The following is a 16,910-nucleotide window of genomic DNA, read 5'->3' on the forward strand; positions in this document are numbered from 1 at the left end:
AAAAAAAAAATTCAAAAAAAAAACACTCAAAAACTATAAAACTGTAAACTATTTTCCATAAGTCTCCATACAAAAATGCTATGTACACCGGATTCTTTTTTTATGCAATTTTATTTCACGTGATTTTTTAAGCGAAATTACGTGATTTTTTTAACGCTACTGACGGTCCAGTACCGTGTTTCAATAAGTTTCCCGCAAAGTCATTGGAATCGCAGTTTCTCACTGCCAAATTTTTTTCTCTCTCTCTCTGTTTTTGTTTACATTCTCTTTGTTTTTTTACACCGCGTTTCTGGACACGAATTTTTTAGCAATTTTATTTATAGCGGGATTTATTCGAAATTACGCGATTTTTTACGCCATTTTTTCTACGCACGCGCATCAGTCGCGTAAAAATGAATTTAGAAACTATAAAATATAACAAGTTGATGTCCTCGACAAAAATTCATATTTTTATAAGATCTAAAACATTGTCGTATACACTATATCGGTATTCTGACTTTAAACAAAATAAGGATTGGTTGTATTTTTTCAAAGAGAACATAAAACAAAGTTGTTATTAGAAAAAACTTTCTCCCTGTAAAAGCGCCCATCTTCTGATGTTTGGGTGATTTGTTAGAAATTGTAAGGGCTATTCATTTTTTTTTGATATTGAAAAAAACACGCTTTTGAGAAAAATGAATTTCAATTTTTGAAATATTTTTTTTCCAGTGTAATTTAGTTTTAAATTGTTGGTATATTATTAGGAAAATTTAAAAAAAAAATTACATTTCATCCTTTGACCAGAATGTTTTAGATATTATGGTTTTTAAGTTGTTTTTTTTTTGTAAGAAATAAATAAGTTTTTAGAAAATTTCAAGTATTCGAAGTTACTTAAATGACCAATGGCTGCACATCCACAACGTTTCACAGAGTTGTTGCTGCCAATGGCCAATCGCCAATCGAAATTGGTCATGTTAAGATTGACTGAGTGTTTCTTTGCATCAAATGAGAAAAAAGGGATCCCAATTAGGTCCCGTCGTTTTATCCTAATGATTCAAACCTGTTGTTGTGAATTTCTAAACGATTGAACAAATAAACACTGAAAGTGTCGAACTCTTGATGGATATAAACATAACAAGATAGCGAGTGTTGTGAAAGGACCAACGACGAAAAAACGAAGAAACACAAATTGGAAAGATCGACACTGGTCCAGGAATAAGAGGGTGAGATAAAGAGAAAAAAAATCTAATGGGCTCTAATGGCCGGAGAATCCGTGGGATAAGGGAAATCGCAACGCGCTAGGGATGCTTTCATGCCGTGCATTAAAAATCAAATTACGTTCTCCGAGCGGATATGAATTTGCAACCGATAAAAAAAAAGGTATGAAAATGGGTCGGGGTGTGAAGATGAGGCGAAGAAATGAAAATCCTTGCAATGAATGCACGGTCATTGCGGGAACCAGTGCTTCTTTAAAAGCACTCCATTTTTTTTTGTTCGGCTGTTTGACAGAGAGCGAGTAGGAAATAACACAAGCAAAAACAACATCTACAAACAACCATGCGTTCGCATTGTATATTTTTCCATCGCTTTTCAAATATGAAAAAGGCGAAGCATGAAACATGAGCATACACTCTCGTCGTGTGTATTAACTTTCCCCTCTCTCTCCTTGGACTCGGACTCTGGACAAACAAACCGCACTTATAGATTCATCAACATCAAGAGGGGAAGATAGGTAGAAGGAGCTTGTTATTAATAAATTAGTTTCGTGTGTTATACGAGCATAAAATATGTTTTTCTCTGTGAGTTTGAAACATGCATCCATCCACGGTTGATTGACGAGTCCGTTATTTTTCTAGCTGGTAACAACAATTGGCTATGAAAATGCACTGGGGATAACTAATGCAGCAACCATACATTATCAAGAAGGAAAGTTATCTAGTCTCGCCAGAACATTTGCAACACATCTGTTTCCATTGTAGTTCATGGTGGGCGGGAGAGTAGTTTCGTTCGACAGACGTTGATCAAAGAGTTGATAAATGAACATTTAGAAAATTCGCAATGTTTTATGTTAAAAAATTGTGATTTATGGATAATTGAAAACTTTTGCATTTACACATTTCCACTTTGTTTACAAAACAAATTTTACACCAGGTCAATCATTGTCAGCAGTCTAAGAAAAATAGAAATGATTTGCATATCAATCGAATCGGAATTTAAGATTTGCTCGCTGTATTTTACAATACTATTTCCTAGTCCGCAGGTGGATTAAATTGACGGAAAATGGAAATATCCCCAATCCACAATACATTGGTACTGTGCAATTCAGTGCTAATCTACCTATGCCATCAATAACGAACAACTAATATAGCGGTGAAGCAAGCACAATATGCAATTCACTGCAAATCAGTCGCGCGCGAATCGGTCACTCGAAACACAAATGTAGTGTACAAGCACTGCTACAAGTGAATGGACACTGTGTGGAGAGAGAATACATAGCATGTTAAACGCCCGATGTAACTTGTTGCAAATAGCAAAAGCATTGCGATTGCGAATTTTATTACACATAGGGACGAAAGAGATTCAGGTTAAAAAGCAAAAAAAAAAGCAAGAACAGAACGTTGTATTACGCAATATCGTTCCAACCAGCGAGCAGTAAACAGTCTTTATTAATACTGATGTCATTCGGAAAAAAGAATACTTTTTAAAAAGGGCCAACATTTTTTCTTTATTTTTTACAAAAATTTATAACTCAAAAACGATAATATCTCCAAAACTCTGGACAAAGGATGAAATGTAGGTAATCGTTCAAATTTTCTTGAAAAATACTATTTTTTCAAAGAAAAATTATACTGGAAAGAAATATTTAAAAAACATAAACTTATTTTTCTCAAAAAATCATTTTTTCAAATTTTCAAAAAAAATATATGAATAGCCTTTACAATTTTCAACAAGTCACGATGTCAAGATGGGCACTTTCCAGAAAAAAATTTTCTGACAACAACTCATTAATGTTTTCGTTGAAAAAAATACAACTGATCCCATTCCCAAGATATCGATAAAGCGTATTCGACAAAGTTTTGGATTTTATCGAATACCTTTTGTCGAGCATATCAATTTTCTATATATATTTTTTGTTGCTTCAACTCATGTGGCTTCCATTAATCAGGCAGCTTTTTGTGTCCTTATTGAAGTGGTTGCAAACGGGTTTTTAGTGTGATGCTAGGTCTTGGGCAAAAATTGCTTACATGATCCGTCAGCACTTGATGATTTCCTACGTTAGATCGACATTTTCGTTAGTTACTATTGTGATTGGTGATCTTTGGGTATCGTCATAAATCGCAAAATGTGAATTTTACATCGAAACTAATTGACGATGTTTACACTATTCACACTATAACACTGAATCTTCCGAGAGTCAAAGTATAAATATTTTGAAGTGATGGCAAAAATAAAAAGATGTTCTCTTCCCTAAAATAATTGAGGAATGGGAAATCAGTTAATGATAAGTATATTTACTAGTCTCCATTATCCATGTAGAATGGACCATTATTTTGATTTTTTTGTTATAATATAGATACTTTAAACTTCGAAACTTATTTGCCTCTAGTTTTGAAAAAGACCATTTGAGAAGAACGTCAATGAAGATTCTATTTTTGGATTTCTGGATGTTGGCCCTGAAATTGAGCCAACGGTCATCCACCTATTGAGCGAACATGCAATACACTCGGCCACGGAAACTCCCTATTGAATCGTATGACATTTTGACACTGACAGCTTACACCCGTTCGAAAAATCGACAACTATTTGATTCCACTGCAGTGTTTTACACTATAGAAATATTCTCTCTAGTCTGTACATAGAAAAATTTATGTTAGAAAAACATGTCGCGGTTTCATGTCATAGTTTTGACGTTCTGTTGACGTAGGACTATGTTTAACCTTTCTACATAGGGATCCTCTTGAATGTTTCGGGAGGAAAAATTGTATACATTTCAAACGTTGATATCTCTTTAAATAATGGATTTATTTCAATTACAAATACACACATAAATAGGAAATAATTCCACCTTTTTTTGTTCAAGGCACATATTAGGTTGGGGAAAGTTATCCATTATTTTTGGGTGAAATTCAAAACTATTTTGAATATGCTTCGGATTGTCCGATTTGAATCAAATATGCACCATTTTGTTGTAAAATTTATTGCCATTCTAAAGGAAGCTTCGTAATGTATCTACAATAGAAGTTTTGATAGATACATTACGCTTATTCATGAAAAACACTAGCAACAGATTTTTACAACTTTCTCTTGATCACAATTTTTTATCACTCTGGAAATTTTGCAATGAAAGAAAAAGGTGGTAATCGTTTGGTGCCAGGTCCGGACTATATGGTGGATGCATTGAAACATCCTAATCAAGCTCTCGGAATTTTGTGGCCTTGGGTTGTCCTGATGGAACACAACGCCTCTTCTGTTGGCCAATTCTGGGCGTTTCTGGTCCAACGCTAAATTCAAACGGCTTTAAAAAATTGCTGTAGTGCACTAAAAAAATTATTTTTTTTAAAGTTTTTGATGATTTGCATACCAATCCAATGTGATTCTTTCTAAAAAATTGTTTGATATGCTTTGAAAGCGTAAAATCAAAGCTTTGTATTGCACAGTCTCGTTCCTGCCAGCGAGCAGTAAATAGTCACATAAAGAGGTTATAGTTGATACGAAATGCAAAATCACTACGGAGGGTCAATATTTTGTTCACAACTTCAAATTCAAGATGCGAAAATCGACAAAGCGTCGATTTTCATCCCATCTGGCGAAGAGTGTTTGTGGATCTATATACATCTCTCTATCGCATGAACCAATAAAAAATCATAATCTTTCAATTTCACTATTTCTAAACAATCGGGAAACGTAACATAAAGGCATTAAACAGTACTTTTTTCTTCAAATGGCCGCCATTTTGTCAAAAACATGTTTTTGACTTGTTCGAGATTCATGCGATAGCGACATCTTTACCGATTAAGAATCTGTTCGATTTTTTTGTTTCAGACAACTAGAAAGACAGGAATCGTATACGCCATGGCACAGCTTTCGTTGAATCCTCTTATTTCATCAGCTTGTAACTGTCCTAATAATTAATATTTTTCATCCGTTCAATTATTGTTTCATTTTTAAAAGATAGGAAAACAAATAATGATATAATGGATAGTAAAAATATTTTTCGTTTTATTTTTACGGAGCTCGAAAATACGTTCGAAATTCGTGATTTTACACCACCTTTAGATAGGAAAAAATCATTTTGTTTAAATCCAGGTTAAGTGGTATAGGAAAAGAAAAGTTTTAAAGATGGGTTATGAATTCAAGACAAAATCATGAAATACACGAACAGAATGAAGGTGTTAGAAGGTTTCTTAGAGCTTTGCGCGGTCGCATATAATAAAAAATTCTTCTCAATCTAATAAAATAAATTTAGAATTCGAAATACTCGGATCGATACCAAACTCAATCATGATGATATAGGAATGACAAATAGTTACTACGAATCCTTGAGGCACAAATGAATAAGATAAAATCATTGACAAATTCTTGCTGAGATTCAGAAAAGTTCACATTGGAACCTCAAAGGTAACACAACAAACATTTTACAATGAACTCTACAATCTCTGCACCATGAACTACGACACGAAATTGATCCAGGGTAACAGTTTGAACTGTGCGCAATTATTCGAGGGAAGTTATGCGGAGCTTTCTGTAGCTTATTTAATTACCATCCATTTTACATAACAGTGTACAGTAACACAAGTGCAGCAACAGAACACCGAACTGCATTCAACAACAACAACCAGTAATATTGTGCAGGCATATTGTTTACAGTTGTCATTTTTAATTGTTTATTTTTTTCTGTGTGATTGAATTTCCGTGTGTTTGCAGTGTTTGAAATTTCATTCTTCTCATTCCATTCATGTTATGTTAGACTCTGATGAGCAATGTTATCCGTGTATTGTAATTTCAATTGTTTTGATTTGGTTATTCATAAAATTCATGAAGGAGGATAATTAGTATAACACAGGTTTTTTTCCTTTGTTTGTAAATGTGGTAGTTGCAATGCAATTAAAATAAAAAACTAGTGGTTGCAAAATTTGTTTTCGCTCACCCAGAGGAGGAGCCGCGACAGCTCCTGGCTTCGTCAGGAAGACTGTTTGTGGTGATGGTGGTGATGGTTGTTGGAGTGGTAGTAATGGCGGTATCAGTTGGGTGTTTCGTGATTCATAACAAATATACGCGGATTCGAGAGTCATTGAATAGGACGGATGTTGGTTTTTGGCGATGGAAGCGATTTTTTTTCGAGATTCGAAAACGGAAGTATAGAAAAAAGTGAAATTTTATGAACATTTAACCGTGTTTTCACATAATCGCATGTTTTCGGAAGGAATAGTTATTAACCGTTCGTACAGGTTGAGAGAAGGACAATCAAAACAAACAAATGATAATTTCAGTAGTGAATTTCCCAAAAGATCATGCTTTTTGTAAAAGATAGGCTGAACACAAATAAAGAAACGTAGATTTTCGAAAGATTAGAATTCAAGAATGACTGTACAAGAAAGTTAGAAAATTCTACATCAAACTAGTTCACCACTCTAAAGTGTACGAATGAGAATTCGAACTGTGTCATAACAAATAGTAAAGTACACTTACCGCTTGAAACAGCCGGAATTTTTTTGCTTTGAACCCGTGCGGTTGCATTATTGACCTACAGCAGAGTGTGTACACGTGTTTGTGTTTTTCGATGATCGATCGGTTGTTTGGTTGGTTGAAGAGAAACAAAAGTTAATTAAATGCATTCGGAACAGAAACATTGAGAACATTATCAAACAAGAGAATGTGGAAAGAAATCGGAAATTGGGGGGAAAACCGAAAATGTTTATCTTTCGTTAAACTAAATCATGCAGTTTGTGCTTCTAGTACAAGAAAAAAAATGGCCCCTCGCAATCAAGAGCCGGCTCGAAATTAATAGTTCTTGATTGGAGGGTCTGTTTCTTAAAAACTAACTTAATTAGCTATTCTGGCTCTTCGTTTCATTTTCCAGCAACGATCTCGGAGAGTCTGGTTTCGATTTGAACCTGCAAAAAAGAGAAAGTAATGAGCGAGCAGATTATTTTTTACGAGCTATTTCTTGAAGATTTTCATTCCCATGGTTTGCGCTCCAGCAGCTAATTGCTCTCGTCGGTGCTAGCAATGACGATGCTTGGAGAGGGAAAACACTTAGCTGAAAATAATAAAACATCTCACTCCAGTCACTGGCGAAGAGTAACTGTTAATAATGATGGTCGGTTATGAAATTGTTGGCCGCTACTACTGCACGGATACGAAAGGGTTAAATAAACATTCATTAGTTTGTTTTAATGCGATAAATAGTCTCCACAGCTGACGCACTCCTCTCTAGCCTTCAGAGTGTTTCACCCAGGAAAATGCGGTCGCAACAGGAATTCTGGAAATATCAAATCAACAACTATGGCGATTGAACCGAACAGAAATGACTTCACAGAATCGTAAAATTTGATGCGTGTATGTACGCTTGGAACGGGGTTTAATTTTCAATACGATGGGTAATTAATTTTTAACATTATCGTTTTGTTTAATTATTACATGTGGTGGAAAACTCGTTGTATTTCACATGAGTGGATTCAGAATTGTTTCAGATAATTATTTTTGGAAATTTTTCGATTATCCGTGTTTTAATTGCTCATGATGAATCACATTAGTTATATGATCGTGCGGTACCGTTTTTTCAATCTGGGAATCCTGAGCTTCATTCAGGAGAAAAATAAAAGCATCAGATCTATAAGTATTAAGTAACCCAAATCATGCAAATAACTTCCGGCTAAATCATTTGAATGGAAAGTCCCTTTCGATTAATACAATTACGACCAGCAGGGTTTGTCGTTTTAGAATCCATGAAATGAGAATTATTTATTAACTTGTTCTATTCACTTCAACTAGAGTAATTTTCGAATGATTAATTTTAGTATATCGAAGTAATGAGAAATCGATATATTCTTTGCGCAGACTGAAACATTGATCCTTCTGTTTTCTTCATATCTTTCATCTCGTTTCGTTTCGTTTCGTAAAGCAGAAGCTTTCAGTAACGATTGAAACTTCTTGAACGGGCTCTATTCATTATCATCGTCAAAGTGTTTAATTTCGCATGCAAAAAGAGGCTCGAAATTGTTCAATTGAAAGTTTCGGAAGCGTTTGAATGAAAAGTCCTGTACCACATGTCGTGTCATAAGCTATTAAAACTCCGATTATCGAAAAAGTGGCTAGCGATGAACAATCCAAGCCGTTACATCCAATCGTTAGCTCATTGCCAACGTAATTTTTTGGTGTTATTAAGAAAGAAGAAGAAGCAATCAAATATCACCTGATCTTAGAAAACTCAAACTTCTTTAGGTTTGTTTTGAGTTGCGTCCTCGCGAACACATGGTCTCTTTTTCTTAATTTTGTTTCTACTAAGATCTACTAAACTGTCAGATCAGTGCTTTTTTATGGTGGTTTGAAATCGGCTTCCAGAATGATTTTGCTGGATATAAACATTTTCTAAAATTTTATATCTTTGAAATTGCTTGACCATTTTTCTATTTATATTCGTTTACTGAAATCTCAAATTTGTTCACATCCATAACATATAACAAATTCAGGATGGTATTTAATTTTTTTATTTTTAATTCTCTGTTTTGCTGCATCTTCAATTATTTAATTGGACTGGGTCAATGAAGACGCATGGTAGTTTTTCGAATTTTCTTCTATTTATATGGATATTCAAGTTCAAGTCTGAAAAATCTTCATTCGTTTCTGAAATCATCTCCTCGTTTAAATAAAACATTTTTCGCGTCATCCACTTCTTAAAATTGGAGCACAAATAGTAGTCCGATAGATCAGAGTCTGTTAAATAGGAAGGATATTGAGCGAGTTGGAACCCTATATTCTTGAATTTTGCGACAACGACTGCTGGGGCGTGAGCTGGTGCGTTAAAATGATAGAAATCACAAATCACTCGTCTTTTTGCATTTGAATGCCAAACACAAGGAATCAGACCTATCTGGTTGAAATGAGATGCGCGTCCTTCCAAGAGATGCTAATAACTAAACACAACCTCGATATGTGCCAGTAGTGCAACCTTCTTGACTTTGCACGGACTTTTCATACATCCCTAGCACATTCCCATTAACATTAAAAAATAGTTTTTTACTAGTAGTCATTACTATTTATATCAAATTAGAAAAGCTTAAACTTTTTTACCAGACACACCAAAAATTCAAAATGATCCATTTTTTATTTTTTGAGATATTGATTTTATTCCTATTTTCTGCTGATGACGACGAATATACTCATTTTAAAAAAATTGTTAGACGGTTCTTCCAGAAACAACTAGCCTATTAGAGGTCTTTTGACTGCAAATAAAATGACTAAACTGCAAACCGAATGTCAAGTAACTTTGAAAAAATAAAGGTTGTTCAGGTGTTGAGACCAAAGTTACATTAGCTTTCTGTGTGATTTTTGAAACTTTTAGATATTTTACATAACATATGAACAATTTTGGAAGTAATGTATTTTAGTTTTTGAGATTTCCTTTTTTTCAAACATTAGGTAGATACCTTTTTTAAAATGAGTATATTTGTCGAAATCAGTACAGTATGAAAAAAATCTCTAAAACAACAAATTGAATTTTTGATATGTGACGCAAAAAACGGTAACGGTATTGAATTAAAGAGACTTTAAACTCAGAGAGTTCATTCGTCTCTTAATCGCAAAAAAGACTCAGCTTTCTAAAACACGATAGAAAGAGGTACTGTCTTTTTGGTCTCGTCACATTGAAAACTACAAAACAGCTATTTGAATCTCCTATATTTATTCCTTTACGAAAAAATTCAGACACGTTTTTTTTTGTTTCATCTTTAGGGTACACACCATCCTGTTGATTTCAATCTTTTTATAACAAATGAAAGGTATCAATCAAATGAACTTTCTATGGAAATTATCAAACTGTAAATCCATGTCTGTTCTTAGGCGAAAACTTTAAAGAAGTCGTTGTTTCGGTTTTTGTAGATTTATTCATAATGCATAACAAATTTTGGAAGATATGCGTAATCCAATTATTGTGATATATTTTTAAAAAATATTAAACTAGTCTAACTAGTCCAACGTACAATTTTTGAAAATGAGTACATTTGTCGAAATCCGCAATAAATGAGTAAAAACAAACATCTAAATAACGGAAGAAAACGACTTTCGGTTTTTTTATATGTAAAAAAGTCCTAGTTTCCCATTAATGGTATGAACAGATATGTTCTCTTGACAAATCGAGAACCACAAAAACAATACTTTTAAAATGTTCCTAAAAGTGGACATTTGAAGTGCAGCTCAGTACTTTAATAGGAAAATCATTTGAATATATTTCATTTTCTGGGTAAAGAAACGGAATCGGTCTTGCAGTTCATAAGTAACGTATTTTCAAACATGGGTGCATGTGTCAAAAGGCCGAAATAGACTACCCTGACTCAGGATGGTGCCCCGTCAGGAGGAAATAAGAAATGTTTGATAAGACGGGATTGATTAATTAATGTTTGAATGTGTTAATTAATATTAAAAAGATGGAATTGAAGAATGAATTAATTAAAAATATTTTTTGCCAAAAAATGTTGCAATCATTACAATTTAGCAATTTATTCAAACTCTATTAGTTGAGAGTAATCGATAAGATCTAATGCAGTCGCCTAGTATTCTATGTCTCGGGATAAAAAAAATCATATTCCTATAAAATTATTTGACCTAAATTAAGTTCATAGAAAAAACGCCACGATTGTCCCAATTAAGCAAATTATCCTCAATTTAGTTGAATGTACCCGAACAAATCTAATGGAATCGTATGGAATTCTTGAGTCAAAATATAAGACTTAACAATAAAGAATATATCTCGAAAACAAAAAGAAACATATTCGAGTACAACTCTCAGATCTGAACTAATCTTAAGTAAACAAAAAATAAATTGAATGTAGTGAGCCAAAATTTTTATAGGAGATTATAATTTAAACAGACGAATTTCAAGCCAACTCGTCGCAGCGCCATCTCAAATAGCAGTGAGACGTTGTGGGTGTGAAGACATTGATCATTTAAGCAACATTGTATACCTAGGTTCCCTAAAAAAACTTGACCACTTTTTGAAAAGGATCTACAATTTTTTTCTTAATTTTTTACAAAAATTTAAGACTCAAAAACAATGATGCCTACAAGATTCTTGTCAAAGAATGAAATGCAAGAAATTGTTTAAATTTTTATAAAAAAAAATACCATTTATTTTGAAACCATTACATTGCAAAAATATTAGTGAAACGTTGTGAATGATAATACATTCCTCATTTAGGCAATCATTTGAATCATTTAAATTTTCTAAAAAAAATTAGACTACTTTTTGAAAAAGGTCAAAATTTTTCTTAATTTTTTTACAAAAAATCATAACTCAAAAACTATGTGATACCTGCAAAATTCTGGTCAAAGAATGAAATGTAGGAAATTGTTTGAATTTGTATTAAAAATACCAAATTATTTTTTGGAAACATAAAAACATATTTAAAGAAAAATTAATCCTCAAAAAATATACACATGAATAGCCCTTACAATTTCCAAAAAGTTACCCATACATTAGAAGATGGGCGCTTAGAAAAAAGTTTTTCTAACAACAACTTTTTGATGTCGTCTATGAAAAAATTACCACTAATCCTAATTTTGTTTAAACTCAAGATAACGATACAATGTTTTCGACAAAGTCTTATCAAAATATGAACTTTTGTCCAAGATGAAACTTTGTATCTTTTATAGTGTCTGGAACTCTGGAATATATGACCTTTTTGTATGGAGATTCTTGAAAAACTCCTTGAATAATTTTTGTGTGTAAATCCTTACAATTCTGGCATGTTCTTGACGTGTTGCTAAATATAAAAAAGTTTGCAGAATATTTCAATCGCTATAATTGACACAGTCAAATGCTACAAATTTATCATTAATAGTATTTTTTCAAAGAAAACATGAAAAAGTTGTTGTCAGTAACGTATTATTGGTTAGTACCTTAATGAAAATTGTACTGACTATAGATTTTAATTTTTTTTCAGAATTAAAAAAAACATATTTTTCTGAGAAAAATGAATTTTAATTTTTACAATATTTTATTTTCAATGAATTTTTTTTTTGATTTTTTTAATGAAAACTTAATTAAATCCCTATATTTCGTTCTTCAACCAACCTTTTGTATGTCTTATAGACTTGAGCAAATGTTTTTTGCAAAAAAAATTGATAAAAAAAATCAAAAAAATTCTCACTCAAAAACTATAAGATCTTCAAAGTTTATTCGAAAAATGAAATGTAGAAAATTATTTATCTTTTCATTTAAAAATATCAAACAAATTTTTCAAAATAAAAAAAATATTGGAAAACAATTTGAAAATTGAAATCCATTTTTCTCAAAAATATGTTTTCTGAAAAAAAATATTATGAATAGACCTTAAAATTCCGAAAAATGTTTCAGAAACTATAAAGTTAACGTCATCGACAAAAGTTCATATTTTAAAAAGATTTAAAACATTGTCGAATACACTATATCGCTATCTTGAGTTTAAACAAAATTAGGATTAGTTGTAAGTTTTTCAAAGGATGAAAAAGTTGTTGTTAGAAAAACTTTTTCCCTGTAAAAGTGCCCATCTTCCGACCCATAGAAATTGTAAGGGTCATTTTAAAGTTTGTTTGAGAATTTATGAAAAATGCGTTTTTGAGAAAAATTAATTTCAATTTCTTAAATCTTTCTGTTTAGTGTAATTTAAAAAAAAATACGTATTTTTTATGAAAATTCGAACAATTTCCTACATTTTATCCTTTGACCGGAAATAATTAAGAAACAAATTTTGGCCCTTTACAATTCTTTTTTGAATATTTCAAGTATGCAAAGTTCCTTAAATGACCAATGTCTTTACACCCACAACGTTTCACTGCGATATGAAAAGTTACTGCCAATGAATATCAAAAACAGACCATTATTTGAATATCAGGCGTGATCCACTGGAGTTGTCGAGTCAAAACATAGCACCTTATGTATTCCGCTATATGGGTAACATGTTGGAAATTGTAAGGGCCATTTATATGGTTCTCTTAACGTCATTTGTTAGAAAACAGAGAAAACTTACTGAAGATCTCGATACAGTATTGGAAAAAATAAATATTGGAAATTTTGGGAGAACGCTCATGGATCTGTTAGTTGCATTGATTTGTTTTTTTTTTTCAGAAAATCTTAACCAATCAATTTTATGTTCTTAATCGATGAATTCTCAACTTTATTTATTTCTAGTTTCTTTCTCTTTCCTCCTTCCTTCCTATTGACATGCACCAGTTTCAACGAATTCGACTAACTATCGTTCCATGTTAAATCCAATTGATTATCTTGAAATAATTTTATGAAACGTTAAACAATTGTTATTTTAAATGGTGCAAGGCTCACTGCTGCCTAACAGAACAAATGATCCAATTATTATCCATCGATATATTTTTTTGTCTTTTATTCTTGAATGAAAATTAGATAAGGTGCACCCGCTAACGATTACGAAGAAAAATGAAAGAAATCAGAACTGAAATCTGTTCAACAGATATAACATTTTTTAACAACATCGGACTCGCTTCTGGACGGTTGACAAAATGTGCGATGAAGGCTCGAAATCCCTCCTCTATAACTCTATAATCCAGCCAGACGACAGTGTCACATAATTCCCTTACATACTCATACTCGATTCCCCTTTTGAAGAGGTGAGCATCCTTACCCGCCTCCGAGTCAGTTTGTCATGGAGTGTTCGACCAACAACAAAAAAATAGCTCAGGCACCGGGGCTGATACTGGTGTCACAGTCACGGCAAACAATCCTCAGAGAACATGGACACGGTCTAAAAATCTAATAAAACGAAATCGCATCATTGGTGCGCTCGGCGGGAAAATTTGGAACATGAAGAGGCAAGAAAAAAATGAGACACTCCTAGATCACGCTCCGAGGAAAGTGCTCTTACGAGTGCTCGGTATGACATGACTGCTTATGTTGACGCCGCCACCGCCAGAGGCGCAGAGCTGTTTACCGATTCTCGTGAATCTGTGCTATCATCAGCAGAAGATGTGTTCGGCATGATGAGATTTATTCGTGTCAGAAAATTCTGCTTCGAAGGACGATTGGGATGAGGCACAGAAACTATTCACAGGGGAACGGGAGGTGCAAGCAGTAAACGAGCCAAAGTGTCATATAGTCTTCTGGGGAGTGTGCAACCGGATCGGAATGACGGATTATTAGAGCAGGTGCCGATGGGTACACCAAGCTGTCGCGCGATGGGTATGAAGAATGACGCAAGACGTGCTGCACCATCCAGATTCGTTATCGTCTGAGTAGAGGACATACACGTTGAAGTTCTGTCCTTGCTGCTTTCGAGAAGTGTAAAGGGGGAAACATACGAGAAATCTTTGATCAACTTAAGAAGCTCGTTTTACTGACATTTACTTCAGTTTTATTTGCTTCTCCTGCCGAACGGTGTGCTTATGAAACGAGTTTCCATAAGTGATACACAGTTGGGAATTTAATTTCTGCAATGCGTTAAGATTACAATGTCAGGCATACGAGCAAGACGCGCGCGTCGTTGATGCATTGTGAACGGTATTTATTTCCCAGATGAGATTGAATCTGAAACTTATTTGTTATCATTTTAGAGACACTTTTTTCGTTTAAAAATACTGAGGTAGTTTGTAAACACTCCAAAAAAATCCATCAAGACATAATTAAAACCAACCAATCCAAGATACACTGAACTTTGTGAGGTCATTTCTGTTTTTCATTTATTTCTTAACATAACACTGTTGTCGCTTGCATCGAAGAATCATTGACAACAATCGCTGAAACTGGAAAAAAAGCTATTTATACAGGCGAGCGATCAATCCCGAACATCCGGCAGCAGCAAACCTCAGCATTGAACATAAATCATAACTGAAACGCTATCGCTGAAACGTCAAATACAAATGTTGCAATTAAGTTTAATTGGGGCTTCTTGGATTACGGGAAGTGGGCGCGTGAATTTCGTCTCCGCAGAAGCCATTCCCCTCTTCCCGCCCAAGAAACAAAGGCAGTACTAATCGTTGCCAAATGAGCAATAAAACACAATCACAAAACTAAGCTAAAACTAATTTCGCATTAGGTTCCGAGCAATTTACGGTGGTTTTTGTGGTGTGGTGTGGCACCGCGTATAAAACTGTTCATTTCATTATTGCTCTCTAACGCTAGGGCAGGCATTTATTCTTACCTCTGAATGTTTTCGAGTTCGGGTTTTTTATGTGCGATGATGGCCAACTCTCGGGGGGTGGCGGATGGCGTCTGTTTTTGCGATCAATCGACGACACATCAAGACGACGACTTTCCCTCTCTCTCTCTTTTCTCGACCAACGTCGTCATTCTTTGTTTCGATTCTACAAGATCTGTGTTACACAATAACAAGAAACACGTTCACACTAGTTGGTTGGGATTGGTTTTCGGTTTACGTCGTTTAGTTTGGCATTGGAAAATTTGTTTTCAGAGTATGCTTCTCAGAACCCTATCGAATTGTGTGAGCTGAGTGTTTTTTTACTTATATGATTTTTGCAAAAAAAGGTATTCGTTCAAAAATGAAACTGTTTAACAGTTCTCAAACTTAAACATAGACTACGTTCTAAATGAAAAAAACGAAGAAAAACTAAAGTAGATAATGCTATTTTGTGCAGCTAAAAACTAAATAAAATAGAACAACGCGCAATAGCAACCCCCTAATAGTTTCATTAAATACTATACTAAATGATTCGTAGGTGAGAGGCTCACAAATGCTGTATTTGAAAAAAATAAACTATCAGCCTATTAATTATTGATTAAATGTTGTGCAGTACATGGTTATTAATAGAACACAATGGTATTACCTTATTTGCGACAAGAGGTTGCAAAATGAGGGTTTGATGATAAGTCTTGAGAATGGTTCTGTTCGTGTGTTTTGTATAACAACAAAATGTTTAGTTTCGTGGATCATGAACTCATATTTGGAACTTTCAATTACAAGAATATATAACCTTTTCACATCAAGTCTGATCCCGACAACTATTTTTCCTAGGTAACATTTTTACATTTTTTTAAGACTCCATCTGAATGGTATAGTAAGAGAATGATTAACAGTCTATTGACCGATTTCTAGAGACCAGAAATGTGAAAGTCTAATTGATACACGATGTACGAGATGAAATAAAAACTTTTTTCTCTACGTACATGCTGATGATGATGATGATGGCCCACCTCATACCCCTACAAAGGTTTGAGCAGGACGATTTATCTTATAGATAATAATTAAGTTTAAAAATATCAAGAGACCAGTATTATAAAAAAAACGAAGCGAACTGGATCTGTTGCAGGCATAAATATCTATTAATAGAACAGTAAAAATAGGCACAAACTGCGAAAAAACAAACAATGTTCCTATCCATATTGACATTGCCATAGTCATAGTCTCAACTTCAGGCCCAATGTTTTTTCTGAGGCATGTCAAGAAAATTTCCAACCCGGGAAGATCCTTGACTGATTGGGAATTGAACCCAATATCTAAAAGTTTCTACTTAGAACATGAAAGAGATCTGCTACAATCAGAAATAATCGATATAACCATCTGATGAAAGATAGTTTACGACAATTCCGAATGAGCTATCCCAATTCCAGTTTCCACTCCAGACCCTATATAAAAATTTCATTATGTGTCAGTTTTCTGCCAGTGTTCATTATTAACATTTGTCCAGACCCACCAAACGCGCGCGAGGCTCAAACTTTCGTAGACAACGCTAATTTTTTTTTTTTTTTT

General features: G+C 33.7%; 1 protein-coding gene across 6 annotated transcripts in view; it reads right to left on the minus strand.

The window, feature by feature from the left end:
- The window catches only part of LOC129767789 (RNA binding protein fox-1 homolog 2), a 663,095-nt gene that overhangs the window by 71,453 nt on the left and 574,732 nt on the right, over positions 1-16,910 (minus strand). For 5 of the 6 annotated variants that reach the window (XM_055768981.1, XM_055768979.1, XM_055768983.1 and 2 more), the window contains 2 exons: positions 6,670-6,724; positions 6,128-6,169 (listed from right to left, as the gene is read on the minus strand). In XM_055768981.1, coding sequence (XP_055624956.1) covers positions 6,128-6,169; positions 6,670-6,724 — 97 coding nt within the window. The remainder of the gene's footprint in view (positions 1-6,127; positions 6,170-6,669; positions 6,725-16,910) is intronic. The other variant, XM_055768982.1, reaches the window with a different exon arrangement.

Source organism: Toxorhynchites rutilus, chromosome 2, assembly GCF_029784135.1.
Source record: "Toxorhynchites rutilus septentrionalis strain SRP chromosome 2, ASM2978413v1, whole genome shotgun sequence".
Classification (NCBI taxonomy): domain Eukaryota; kingdom Metazoa; phylum Arthropoda; class Insecta; order Diptera; family Culicidae; genus Toxorhynchites; species Toxorhynchites rutilus.